At 49.1% G+C, this 11165-nt stretch overlaps 1 protein-coding gene across 1 annotated transcript; it reads right to left on the bottom strand.

Annotated features, from left to right (window-relative positions):
• Positions 1–1010: 1010 nt before the first annotated feature.
• On the bottom strand, positions 1011–10521 carry LOC144582409 (uncharacterized). Its single transcript, XM_078370905.1, has 6 exons — positions 10324–10521; positions 9999–10184; positions 9726–9942; positions 2584–2805; positions 1414–2291; positions 1011–1250 (listed from the first exon to the last, which is right to left on the bottom strand). The coding sequence occupies exons 1-6, from the start codon at positions 10519–10521 to the stop codon at positions 1221–1223; spliced, it is 1731 nt and encodes a 576-aa protein (XP_078227031.1). The 3' UTR covers positions 1011–1220.
• Between the last annotated feature and the right edge of the window lie 644 nt (positions 10522–11165).

Consider the following 11165-nt stretch of genomic DNA (forward strand, 5'->3'; position numbering starts at 1 on the left):
GAAAACACCTCATTTTTAACATAAACTTTTTAAAGACCCCAAACCCATCTGCAGGCCAGTTGAGGGTTGCTGGCCACAGGATGCAACTGGCCTCACCCCTTCCCTCCCTGAGCCTTGTGAGTTCAACCCATTTATGCAGCACTGACTGTAAACCAGGCATGCCGTGGGCTCTTGGGGTAAAGCTGGGTCTCAGACAGCAAAGGCTCTGCCCTCCTGGACCTGCAAAGGTCCTGAGGCCACCTGAGTGGCCCTTGGAGAACTGCGGCCAGGCCCTGGCCAAGGAGCCCTGAACCCAGGTGGGGTCTCAGCCTTCAGGGTGGCAGGGAGACGTGAGGGCTACCCCTGCATGCCACGCATGCCTGGGAAAGCTCAGGACTTTATTTCAGGGGCAAAGTGAAGCCAGCGAAGGGCCCGGGTGGAGGAACAATCCCCTGACTGTGTTTTAAAGGCTCACAGCCAAAGACCACAGGGACAGTGCAGCCTGGTGGTCCAGGCAGGACAGAGGTGGCTTGGGCTGGGACAGCTGCGGAGGGAAAAGGATGGCAGGGGGAAATCGGAAGTGGGGGGTGAGGAGAACCCAGGGACTGAGAGTGACTCAGTGTTTGGGTCTGAAAAATTCGGTAGACTGACAGTGAAGCTGTTTACCTGGAAAACGAGGGCTCAGGGTGGGTGTGAAGAGGGATGGGTCAGTTGCTTTCAGTTGAGTATCCTCTCATGTCCCATGTAGGTGCAGGAAGTGCAGGGGAGGGGCCAGGGCCGGTGAATAAGCCTCGGCTGCAGGGCTGGACGGGGTCACCTCGGGGAGAGCTGGGGCAGGAGGGTGCCTGGAAGCTGAGAGGAGAGGCTGCTCCAGAGACGAATGCTCCATCACCACTGTGGCCAGCAGTGAAGTGAGCACGGGGGTCCTGGCCCGCGGGCCCTGACTTTCTAACTGTGAGGTACTCCCACAGGTCCAGAGGGAAACGTTAAGGGACCCAAACCGCACACAAGACCTTATGACACTCTCCCATTTGTAACTCAAATGTGTACGTATATATTTTGCAACAAGACAAATTTTAAAGTATGGTTTAAAAATCCCCCGGTGTTTGCTGATTGCAAACGTCGTGGCAAGTCTGTGCAGGCGGAGCTCTTCTCCACCTGCCGCTGCTGCTGTTTACCTGCTTTTCCAGTGCTTAGGACAGGTATCGGCCATTAGTCAGATAAGCGTGGCGGTCTCTCAGTTAGTCCCTTGGCCAGAACCCTTCTCTCTGCTAACGGAGAAAGCAGAGATTGTCTCAGGTGCCTCAGCCCAGAGCATTAAGTCCCAGTGGCATCGCAGGCCTTGGCCACCCGTTTAGGGTGCAGCTCCCTCATCGGATCCTTGTCCACCCCCAGGCATCCGGATTCAAGCCCCCAGAGGCCACCTGCTGTCACCTGGGAATGCCTGGCCTTCTCCACCTCACTGTTGCAGAGTCTGGGTGTCTCGGGCGGACTTCCGGGTTCCCAGATGGTGCCTTCTGTTTGCGCCCCCACGGGGTGGAAGGAGCAAGACAGCTCCCCGGGGCCTGTTTTGTAGGGACACTGATCCCAGCATGAGGCTGCCCTCGGGACCTGATCAGCTCCCAACACCGTCGCCCTGTGGGTGGGGTTTCCGCGCAGGAATCCGGGAGGCGTGAGCACCGCGTGTGTCCCGCGTTTGCCAAGGATGTGGCCTGAGACTGAATCGGCCCGGAAGTTGCCCAGCCCCGAGCGGTCGCCCCCGCAGTGCGGCCCTGCCCACCCCCGGGAGGAGGAGGGTCCGCCGCTGCCACCCGCGGCCTCCTCGGTGCCACCGCCGCGCTCTGCGCCCCGCGCTGCTCCGGAGCTGCACGGCTGCCCTGTCGTCACGTTGACGGTGGCGCCTACACCCCATCTGCAGTCTCCCTCCGAGACCCCCGCGGCAGCCGGGCCTCCTCCCCGGGCCGGGGTCCCCCCTGCAGGAGTGAAAATGGGGAAGTCCGTGTCTTCCCTTCGCTCCTCCCGCCTGCGAGGCCGCGGCTGCCCCCCACCCCCCGGCCGGTAAGGACCCTCCACCTCCGATTCCCCACGTGAGCCCCCCAAGGTAACGCTCTTGTTCCGGCAGCTTCCGGGGCTTCTTTCCGCGCCCCGACCCTGACGGTGACCCCGCGAGGCTGCGGCCGCGGCTGTGAGGACGGTGGCGGAAATGGCCGCTGCTCCTGCTGCCGCCCAAAGGGCAGAGAGGACGAGGAGGCCTCTTCTCCCACCCCGGCTTCCTGTGCTGGGAGCCGGTGGCTGAGGGCGGCCGCTTCGGCCTCACCGTTCGGCGCCGAGGAGCGGAAGGGGCCGGAAGGGGCCGAGGAACTGAGCCCTGGAGCTGCCAGGTTGCCGGGAGGTCGCCCAGGCGGCGGCAGCCTCCTCCGGCCGCGGCTGCGCACGTGTGAGCCGCGGGGCGTCTCCGCGCAGCAATATCTCCACCGCACGGCAGGCGGCGCTGTTCCCGCGCGAGACGGGGCTCCTCGGCGCCCAGAGCCTGCGCCCCGGCGGGAGCTGCGACGGGCGCGCTTTGCGGCTTTGGAAAGGGATTTACAACAGGAATTCCCTCACCGTGGGGACAGAAGAGCCGTGTGAGCGGAAGAGCCTCCTCAGGGAGAACGCGTGCGAAACGCATGGGAAGCCTGCGTCCAAATCCAACAAGAGCACGGCGCAACTGAGGAGCCCCCAAACGCGGCGAGAGGGAGCGAGGTGCCGCTTTGCAGAAATAGACATGCGCAGAGAGCAGCCCGCCTGCCTGTGCGGAGCCTGAAAACCCCCGCGGATCCGGGAATCCTGGAACAGTAAATGCAGAAAACGGATTTATACACACAGAGATGTCCATGGTACACACATCCACACACACTCGTTTTCTATTTGTTTTTAAAATTTAACTTTTCATTTTCACATTTAAGGAGTGCATACACACGCCTGTCATCCCAGCACTTCGGGAGACCGAGGGGGTGGATCACGAGGTCAAGAGATCGAGACCATCCCGGTCAACATGGTGAAACCCCGTCTCTACTAAAATACAAAAATTAGCTGGGCATGGTGGCGCGCGCCTGTAGTCCCAGCTACTCGGGAGGCTGAGGCGGGAGAATTGCCTGAACCCAGGAGGCGGAGGTTGCGGTGAGCCGAGATCGCGCCATTGCACTCCAGCCTGGGTAACAAGAGCGAAACTCCGTCTCAAAAAAAAAAAAAGTGCATACAAATGTAGAAAGGACTGTGTAATGGACCCCTACGTACCACGTACCACCTGTTAATCATTAGTGTCTCAGGACTAATAATTATTGACTCCTGACCCAACTCGTTTCATCAGTTTCTGCCTCTCCCCATTCTCTCCCTAGCTCTCTTTCTCTCTGGATTGGAGTGTTTTTGAGCCATCCCAGCATATATAATTTTATGTAACACTGTGTCTCTAATGGTTAAGGGCTTTTTAAGAGCAGCAGAGGGAGAGAGCTGGGTCAGAACCCAGAGCGAGCCACAGGGTGAGCTGTGTCCAAGCAGCACAGATCCGAGGCAGCGCTCCTGGTTGCCCAGCTTGTTTAGAAGCTTGATTAAATACCTGACATGTGAAGCAACATTTACCTTTCTAAAAAGCGCCTCTGCACATGTACCTCAGAACTTAAAGTATAATAAAACACAGATTAAAAAAAGAAGTCTTGACAAACCGTCTTGTCTCTCTCTGTGTTTCCAAGTCTGTAACTATGAAATAGGCAAGTTAGGAGAGACGGTCTTCCGTATCTGTATGCGTCTGTCATTTGCTCTAGAAAATTAGCTTTAAAATCAGTATTTCAAAGACGTATAATGCCAACAAATTAAATACATAATAATTATTATTTTCTGCCAAATAATACAGTTTTTATTAAATGTGGGTGCAACTGAAACAGAAACGTGCATTCAAGGATAGATTGGTTTAAACCAAGGCTCCTTTACTTTTTCAAATAAGAGGAGATACACACTGATAGAAAATGAAACAGGGAATGCTCTTGCTGGCTAATGGGTGGGTTGCGTGAGATGATTACTTCAACGTGCTCAGCATGGTGCTTTCTCAGGATGTGATGGGAGTTCATGTTGGGATTTAAGAACATGGACTTCTTGGCTCTGTTGGTTGTGTGTTCCTGAGAAAGCTACTTATGCCTCAATTTCACCTGCAAATTGCGGTTACTAATGCTTAAGCCCACAAGGTTGTTCCAAGGATAATTCGAGAGGGTGCATGAGAAGAGCTGGGTGCAGCACCTCCTGTGTAAGAACTGCTCAGCCTACGTCAGCTGTTATGATGATTGGTGGACACTCCCTTGTGAATTGCTGTGTTCTGTGAGTTCCCCCAGAAGCACCTTGTATTTGTCACACAGAAGGCCTTTGCCTCCACTTTTCACCCTACTTTAGAACACAGAAATAATATATAAGGCCCAGACTGAAAATGTAGGCTGTCGGTGTTTTTCCTACTCAAAAATAATAAAGGGAAGCATTTCTTCTTTCTTTTTATTTCTAGTGGACCTATACATGTGTAAGAATGGTTTATTACTCTTGATTTTCAAAGTTACTTTTGGGGGAAAATAGTAAACTCGAGACTCTAGAATTTTCTTTATGAAGCTAGACATCACTCTGACACATCTAAGAGAGTATGAGTAGGCTGCTCATGAAATCTGTTCTGCCATCCAAAGGTGGTAGACTTAAAGAAGTCCTCACCCAGACACAGCATAGTAAAACAGCTAAAAACGAAACATGAAGAAATTTTAAAAATCAGGAATCAGCTCATTACACACAGGGAGTAAAAAATCCAAGCAAGTGTGAACTCACCTTCAGGAGGAGCCCTGGAGACCTCGAAGCAGCACAGCAGGCCCAGAGCACAGAGGAAAACAGCTGCACACCTTGAACTTTATATCCAGCAAAAGTGTTTTTCGGCAATGAATGTGAAACACAGACAGTCTCAGATGAAGAGAACCTAAGAATTTATTTCCAACTTACTTGTGATGAAAGAAACACCACAGGAAACTCTTCAAGTAGAGAGCAACAGTAATAGGATAATCTGGAACTTCAGGGATGAGGGGAAAGTGACAGAGATGAGAAATATCTGGGTAAATAAAATGGACCTTTTTCTCAATGTGTATTATGCACAAGGGCAGAATCCGTAACACTTTGGTGTTTTCAGCCAACACAGATGCTCCACACAGATGGGAGGGCACAGGGACTGCTGTGGAAGTGGCTTCTGTATTCCACATGAAGCAGCAAAATATTATCCGCTGTAGACTGGGAAAAGTTAAACTTGTAAATTGTAATTCATATGTGAAACGGACACCCACACAGCTGTGCAAAGAGATATAAACCAGACCCCAATAGAGAAATTAACGTGGAATATTAAAACGATTCCAAATGAAGATATAAAAGGAGAAATGAATGAAAAAAATGTAAGGGACAAACAGAAAACAAATAATGAGATGACATATTTAAATCCAAATACCCCAGTAATTAAACTAAATATAATTGGCTTAAGTGTATCAATCAAAAACCAGATGATCAGATTGAATATTTTTAAAAGATCAAACTATGCTGCCTCCAGAAAGCCTACTTTAAATATAATGTGTAGGGGGATGAAAAGATGCACCACATAAACATTAATAATAATAAAAAGCTTCGGTGGCTGCAGAGACTAGATAGACATCAGAGCCAGGAAGATTGTGGTTGATGAAGAAGGACATTGCAGGATGGTGAGAGGTCAGGTCCACAAGCAGACGTTGCCATCCTGAGAATCCATTTGACAGAAGAACTTCAAAATACACAAAGCATAAACTGATGGAAACGTGAGGAGAAATGATGGATTAATAATTGTAGTTGGAGGCTTCAGCACTCCTCTATTAGTTAGATGGTTAGATCTGCTAATGGTTAGAACTAACAGAACAGAACATCTTCTAGAAGGAGGATAAAGAACTGAACAGCACCACCAACCAGCTGGACTCGCCTGACATGTACAGAACATGCTACTGAGCAACAGCAGCACAGGCCTTCTTCTTAGGGGCACATGAAATGTTCACCAGGATAAACCAGGCCATGGGTCATTAAAAGCTCTAACAAATGTAAAAGATCTGAAATCATGCAGAGCATGCTTTTGACCACAGTAAAGCTAAACCATAAATTAATAACAAAAATATATTCAAGAAACCTCCAACTACTTCAAGGCTAAATGACATACTTAGATAATGCATGGGTCAATTGGGCATTTCAAGGAAATTAGAAAAAAATTTCAACTGTATAAAAATTGGAAACAGAAAAACAATGAAGAAAGAAAATCAATGAATTCAAGAAAGTTCTTAAAAATATCAACAAAATTAGTAAATGACAAAGAGAAAAGAGAGAAAACAAATGATCAATATCAAGGTGGAAAGAAATGATAGCATTATAGACACAGCTGACATAAAATGACAGTAAGTACCACTATGAACAACTCTGCGCACCTAAATCCGACAAATTAAAAGAAATAGACAAGTTCTTTAAAAGTCACACGGTATTAAAACGCACTTAACAAGAAATAGATAAACTAAACAATCCTGTATCTATTAAATAAATTAAATATTTAGTAAAAAGTCTTCCAAAAATAAAATTCCAGGTCCAGATGATTTCACTGAAAAACTCTACCAAACATTTGAAGAAGAAATGTTAGAAACCGTATAAAGTCTTTTAGAAAATGATAGAGGAAGGAGCACTCACTTATTTTATAAAAGCAGTATTATCTTGATGCCCAAACCAGAGAAAGAAAAGAAACACAACCGGCAGCCCTCATCATCATCAATTCTCAACCAAATATCAATCAGAACAAGATATGAAAGCAATCATCCATCACAATGAAAACGGCTTATCCTGGGCGTGCAAGGCTGGGTCTACTTTTGACAATCAGTCAATGCAATTCACGATATTAACAGACTAAAAAAAACTGATGAAGAAAAAGCATTTGACAAAATTCAGCATCTAGTCACAATACAAACTCTGGGGCATTTATTTAAAAAATTCCCTACAGCTGATATCATGAGAGCGACAGAGCAAAGGCTTTTATCCTAAGATCTGGGACAAGGCAAGAGTGTCCATTCTCACCACTCTTATTCAGCATCGCACTATAAACCCTAGCTGGCCAATGGAAGTGGAAAAAGGAAATTAAACGACATGCAGTTGAGAGGAAAGAAAACTATCCCTGTTCATAGGTGATGTGATTATTTAGGCAGAAAATTTCAAGCAATGTGCAAAAAAGGCTTCTAGGACTAATAGGTATTCTCAGCGAGGTTGCTGGACAGAATGTCAACATTCAAAATTAATCATATTTCTATATACTGGCAGCCAACAACTGGAAACTTAAACACACCAGCGCGCGCGCACACACACACACACACACACACACACACACACACACACACCATTTACAATAGGGCCAAAAAATGATTAGGTATAAACCTAACAAAACATATAGACTTTATAAGCCGAAAGCTACATAACACTGATGGAAGAAATCAAAGAATATGTAAATGAATTGAGAGACATATTGTGTTCATGGACTGGAAGATAGGCTTTAGTTATTTAACAATATTATCCACATTGATCTATAGATGTAACACAACTTCAATAAAAATTCCAGCAAGTTTTAAAAAATAGATACAGGCAAGCTCATTCTGCTATTTACATGAAAGGCAAAGAAACTAAAATAGCTAAAGTAGTTTTGAGAAAGAAAAAAAGGTTGGAGGACTCACACTGCTTGCTGTTAAGACAACATACGGCTACATTAGTTAAGACAGTGACATTGACAGAGAGACAAAAACATGCATCAGACTAACAGAATAGACAACCCAGAAATACACACACACACACACACACACACACACACACACACATATTGTCAAGTGGCCTTTGGCAAGGGTGGAAAGACAATTTGATGGGGAAAGGACAGACTTTTCCACAAATGATGTGAAAAATGGGGCATCCATATACCAGTACAGGCAAATCAATCACATTGTTCTAAACCTCACACCTTCTACAAAAGTTAACTGAGATTGAACTGCAGAGTTAAATGTAAAACATAAAACTAAACCTTTAGGAGACTTTATAGGAGAAAATCTTTGTTGCCTGGGGTTAAGCAAAGTGTTCCTAGATTTATCACCAAAATTGTTATCCACAAGAGGAAAAATTGATAAATTTAACTTTATCAAAATTAAAAACCATTGCTCATGAAAGACGTATTTGAGAGAAGGCTGGAAGAAAACAGTTGCCAATCATGATATCTGACAGCATAAAAAGAGTTCGCAAAACTCAACAATAAGAAAATAACTCAACTTAGAAAATGAGCAGAACATTGGAAGAAACACTTCCCCATGGAAATCAGGAGGACAGCACATGAAAAAGTGCTGGATATGGTCAGACATAGAAAGTGCAAATTGCAACCACAGGGAGATGCCACTCTAGACGCAATAGACACAAGCACAGAACTGAAGGCAGCAAGCGCTGGTGGGGAATGGAGGAATTCTCATGCACGGCTGCTGGACACAAGGCAGGGGGCTGCTCTGGAAAGCAGTTTGGCAGTTTCTTACAAACCTTAGCCTGTGTTCCCACAATTCTATCCCTGCGTACACCCTACAGGGAGCACAACATGTTACTCTACAACCTGTGCACCAGTGCTTATAGCAACTTCATTCCTGATCTTCAAGGACTGGAACTGGCCTCAAGGGCACTGAGCAGGTGAATGAATGAACAAACAGGGGCACGTCCTCACGACGGAAATACAATGCGGCAGTAGCTGGGAATTGACTATTGCTATGTGCTATGTTCTACACCATGGCGGACCTCATAGCTATTCCCAGGGAAGGAGGCCCGTCTCAAAGTGACACACCGCAGGATTCAACCCATATGACCTTCTGGAAAAGGCAAACCCATGGGGCCAGGGAGGGAGCTAGGGGCTCAAGGCAAGGCAGGTGTGCCCCGGGGCTAGTGTGAGGAAGCCTGGTGGGGTTGTGCAGCTGCCCTGTGTCTGTCACGGTGGTGGCGACATGAATCCTATGTGCGCTAAAACATACATCTCCACACCAACAAGACATTAAACCGTTTATGTGACTGTATGTAAATTTGAAAAAATTGGGAAGAACATCCTTTATTTGAGCTAAAAACGTGTCCTAATTTATTATTAGTCATATATTAGCCAAAGAAATGTTTGTCTTCATTGTAGACTGTTGTAATTTTTCCCAACAGGGAATCTTTGTGGTGCATCTACTGTGTGCAAAGCACGGAATTCGCGGTCTAATCACACAGACGCGTCTGGTCATTCTTACCAGCCACTGGCATCATTTTCCTCTGCTGTTTACAAGTTTTCACCTGAAAATCCACTTAGGATGTGTAGTGGGAAGAATAATGGCCCCAAAATGTCCGTGTTTAAATCCCCTGATCCTGCAAATGTGTCTCGCATGCAGCAAAGAGGGATTCAGGCAGCTGGAGTGAGTGTGGCCGAGCGCTGGCCGTGAAGTGGGGAGCTGATCCTGGGTCGTCAGGGTGGCCGCTGTGGTCCCAGGACCCTTACACTCGGAAGAGACCCCGCTCAGAAGGGCTGCACTGACCACTGCTGGTCTGAAGAGGGAGGATGGGCCATGAGCCCAGAAGCCGGAAAACAAAGCGAGTCACCCCCGAAGCTTCCACAAGGGACAGCTTGCCGACGCTTTCATTTCAGCAGTGGGAGCATTTCTGACTTGTGGCCCACAGAGCGCTAGGACAGGCCACGGAGTCTGTGTCACTTGCCACAGCTGCCATCTGCAGCTGACACAGGTGTTTGGTGCTCTCGGAAGGGTCCTCAGTGTGGTCCTCTGCCCACTGCCTCTGGGGTCCTTTGAATGCTGATGAGAAGTGCAGCTTCTTAGACCTCACATGCAGGGGCCGAGGGACCCCAGAGCCTGCACTGGCCACTCCCTGGCCTGTCCATGTGGCTGGGGCACTGCCCCAAACACGCTTTGTGCCAGGCCCACCGGGGCTTTCCAGGCCAGCAGGCCCCCAGGGAGCAGAGAGCGAAGAGCAGGGGGAGTTTCTGTGTCTTCCGCCTTAATTAGAAATCCAGCCTTCTTCTGGGGCTGGGAGCCACGGCTGCGGTTATCCTGACTTCTCATCAGCTGTGTGCATGAATGAGCTTCCACAGCCCTGGCCATTAGAGGGCCCTGGACGGAACACGGGTGAAGAGGTTCCACTGCCTCCTGACAGCTATGTCCTGGGCAGGTCTGTCCGTGACCGCTCTCGGGTGACTGTCACTTCATCACGTTAAAGATGATCTCCGTCCCCCTCCGTCGCCCTCCGCACCCCTGGCTGCAGGACACGGGGCGGGATGTGGCACAGCTGACAGATGGTGATGCTTGGCTGTGGCGCTGACAGACCAGCCGGGGACCTCATGGGGGAGGACTCATTACCGCCACATCTCCTCAGGGAAGAGCCGCTCAGCTGCATGCGGGGGCTCAGGATACATGAGTTGGTAGGAAGAGATTGCACTCGGAACGCCATAGTCCGAGGATTCATGTCAGCAGGTTGTAATTAGTTAATTAAATGCCTGGCTGGTGGGATGGCCCCACAGGGCTGCTCCTGAAATGGGCAGGAATGTCCTGGAATCGGTGGGTAGGGGCGCAGCTGCACCTCCCACCACATGGGCTCTCTTTTCAGGAAAGGTCACTGGGAGATTTGGGAAGAGTCTCGGGATATTCAGTGTCTAAAGTCATCGAAATGAAAAGGAGATGGAGACACCCGTGATCACAGAGCTCCAGGTGGAGCCGACAGGGATGGAGAAGGCAGAAACAGTGGGTGTGAGCACAGAGACTGGTAAGGGAGAGAGCGAGGAAGGCCAAGGGGAGTGTGAGGGAGAGGGCGAGGGAGGCCAAGGAGAGGGAGAGGGCGAGGGAGGCCAACGGGAGGGAGAGGGAGGCCAAGGAGAGGGAGAGGGAGAGGGTGAGGGAGGCCAAGGGGAGGGCGAGGGAGAGGGTGAGGGAGGCCAAGGGGAGGGCGAGGGAGAGGGTGAGGGAGGCCAAGGGGAGGGCGAGGGAGAGGGTGAGGGAGGCCAAGCGGAGGGAGAGGGAGAGGGAGAGGGCGAGGGAGGCCAAGGGGAGGGCGAGGGAGGCCAAGGAGAGGGAGAAGGAGAGGGTGAGGGAGGCCAA

This window comes from Callithrix jacchus, chromosome 4, assembly GCF_049354715.1.
Source record: "Callithrix jacchus isolate 240 chromosome 4, calJac240_pri, whole genome shotgun sequence".
NCBI classification, from domain to species: domain Eukaryota; kingdom Metazoa; phylum Chordata; class Mammalia; order Primates; family Cebidae; genus Callithrix; species Callithrix jacchus.

Coding starts and splice junctions, on each gene's coding strand:
- LOC144582409 (XM_078370905.1), bottom strand. CDS start 10,521: ATGGCGTTCCGAGTGCAATCTCTTCCTACCAACTCATGTATCCTGAGC. Junction 2,806..9,725: donor TAGCGCTCTGTGGGCCACAA/GTCAGAAATGCT, acceptor TTACTGTTCCAG/GATTCCCGGATCCGCGGGGG. Junction 2,292..2,583: donor ACGGCTCTTCTGTCCCCACG/GTGAGGGAATTC, acceptor CCGAACGGTGAG/GCCGAAGCGGCCGCCCTCAG.